General features: G+C 38.4%; 1 protein-coding gene across 3 annotated transcripts in view; it reads left to right on the top strand.

Annotated features, from left to right (window-relative positions):
- vwa8 (von Willebrand factor A domain containing 8) overlaps nucleotides 1–2,482 on the top strand; it is a 116,045-nt gene that overhangs the window by 9,831 nt on the left and 103,732 nt on the right. For all 3 annotated transcript variants that reach the window (XM_016454457.1, XM_016454458.1, XM_016454459.1), the window contains one exon: nucleotides 1,503–1,670. In XM_016454457.1, coding sequence (XP_016309943.1) covers nucleotides 1,503–1,670 — 168 coding nt within the window. The remainder of the gene's footprint in view (nucleotides 1–1,502; nucleotides 1,671–2,482) is intronic.

The raw sequence follows: 2,482 nt of genomic DNA, 5'->3' as shown, positions 1-2,482 counted from the left end.
TGGGCTAAGGAGAAAAAGAACTGGACTGTTGCTCAGTTGTCCAAAGTCCTCTTTTCAGATAAAAGTACATTTTGCATTTCATTTGGAAATCAAGGTCTGGAGGAAGACTGAAGAGGCACAGAATCCAAGCTGCTTGAAGTCCAGTGTGAAGTTTCTGAAGTCAGTGATGATTTGGGCTGCCGTGACGTCTGTTGGTGTTGGCCCATTGTGTTTTATCAAGTCCAAAGTCAATGCAGCCGGCTACCAGGAGATTTTGGAGCACTTTATGCTTCCATCTGCTGACAAGCTTTATGGAGATGCAGATTTCCTTTTCCAGCAGGACTTTAGCAGCTGCCCACAGTGCTTAAACCATTTCCAAGTGGTTTGCTGACCATGATATTACTGTGCTTGATTGGCCAGCCAACATGCCTGACCTGAACCCTATATGGAATCTATGGGATATTTTCAAGAGAAAGATGAGAAACAGTCGATCCAACAATACAGAACGAGCTGAATGCTCAATAGTGCCTCAGCAGTCCACAGGCTGATCGCTTCCATGCCACTCCTCATTGATGCTGTCATTTGTGCTAAAGGAGCCCCGACCAAGTATTGAATGAGTGCATAAATGAACATACTTTAAAGAACTTGAACTTTTCTGTTTTGCAAATCCTTTTTTTGATTGATCTTAGGAAATATTCTAATATTTTGAGATACTGGATTTTTGACTTTAATGAGCTGTAAGCTCTAATCATCAAAATTGAAACAAAAAAAAAACTTTTGAAATGTTTTACTTTAAATGTAATGAATCTAGAATATATGCTATATATATATATTATTCTTTAAGCATCTTGGAGACGTTGCCACAGTTCTTCTGGATTTAGTCTGTCTCAGTTTCTTCATGTCATTCCAGACAGACTGGATGATGGTGCGATCAGATCTCTGTGTGGAGCACTGGCTGTCGTCAGACTCCTTGTGCAAACAAAAATTTCACTGGATTATTATAATTAATGGCAAAATAATGTTTGGAAATGTAAACTGATATTTCTTACTGACACACTACAGTAAAAGATAGAAATAACTTACTTAAAACCATTTTTAGCTGGTGAAAATACTAGTGTTCTAATAATTTTGGCCACCACTGTAAATACATATAGTAAGAAATTATTATAATACAGATTATGCCAAACTACTATTTTGCTAGTTATTATCAAAAATGTAAGACTGTTTTACCACACAAAAAAAAAAAAAACTGAAAAAGCCTTCTGTTATAACCCTCATGCCAGCTGTGATATTTTGTGGCAAAAAGTTGCTTCTCGAATACTTCTTGAGAGTATTGTGCTCTAGAACAGTGACTTGAAGGTTGTTGCACCAGAGAGTTGGACTGAGCTTGTGTCCCTGCCCTTATTCTGCACATTGTCATCTAAGTCCTGTTCTAATAACCCATAACCCAAATATTATATTCCGAATCGGCTCACTTCCTGCAAGGTGCCTCTACATGCTCCTGTCTTTTCTGTCTCCTTCAGTGTGCTGTCCGAGCTGCAACTGAGGGTCGGATTCTGGTGTTGGAGGGGCTGGAGAAGGCCGAGAGGAACGTGTTGCCAGTTCTCAATAACCTGCTGGAGAATCGAGAGATGCAGCTGGAAGATGGACGCTTTCTCATGTCAGCACAGCGCTACGACAAACTCCTGGAGGTGAGGACAACCATGCTGTATCTACAGCCCTCCCTGTGGTTGCAGAAGCAGACTGACCAGTCAGAGATATGCCCTTGAACTCATGCTTTTTGGCCCTGTTTACACCTGCTATTAAGATGCATTTTGACCAATCGGATCACAAGTTGACATGGTAGACACATTCCCGTTCAAACCTAATGTTTTAATTGATCTCTTTTGTCCACTTTTCTGATTTCTTTTAAGGTAGGGTGTACATATGGGCTTTTTCTGATCACTCCATCTAATGGACACTCCATCGAGTGTCTACACTACGAAAGTAATCCGGTCAAATTAGTTTTCAGCTACCTCTGGAAGTGATTGAATGTGGATGAGCTCAAATCGTTTCAGACTCCATTTACCTGTATTTTAGCATTGTCCACTTGTAATTGGATCAACAAAAATGCATCTTAATACCATGTGTAAACAGGGCCTCAGATTGAGATATTGGTAACACTTTACAATAACTTAATAATATTTACATTGTTATTAATTATACATGCATAAACCACAAAATTAATAACACCTGCCAGTGGTGGCTGAGGTAAGAACATTTAAAAGTCACATATATTTAATTTTATTTTATTACATACAGTGTATATACAGTGGGTACGGAAAGTATTCAGACCCCCTTCAATTTTTCACTCTTTGTTATATTGCAGCCATTTGCTAAAATCATTTAAGTTAATTTTTTTTCCTCATTAATGTACACACAGCACCCCATATTGACAGAAAAACACAGAATTGTTGACATTTTTGCAGATTTATTAAAAAAGAAAAACTGAAATATCACATGG

This window comes from Sinocyclocheilus anshuiensis, unplaced genomic scaffold, assembly GCF_001515605.1.
Source record: "Sinocyclocheilus anshuiensis isolate Anshui unplaced genomic scaffold, SAMN03320099.WGS_v1.1 scaffold247, whole genome shotgun sequence".
In the NCBI taxonomy this organism is placed as follows: Eukaryota; Metazoa; Chordata; class Actinopteri; order Cypriniformes; family Cyprinidae; genus Sinocyclocheilus; species Sinocyclocheilus anshuiensis.
Note: the sequence above shows the minus strand (reverse complement) of the source record. Positions and strands in the feature narration are given on the sequence as shown.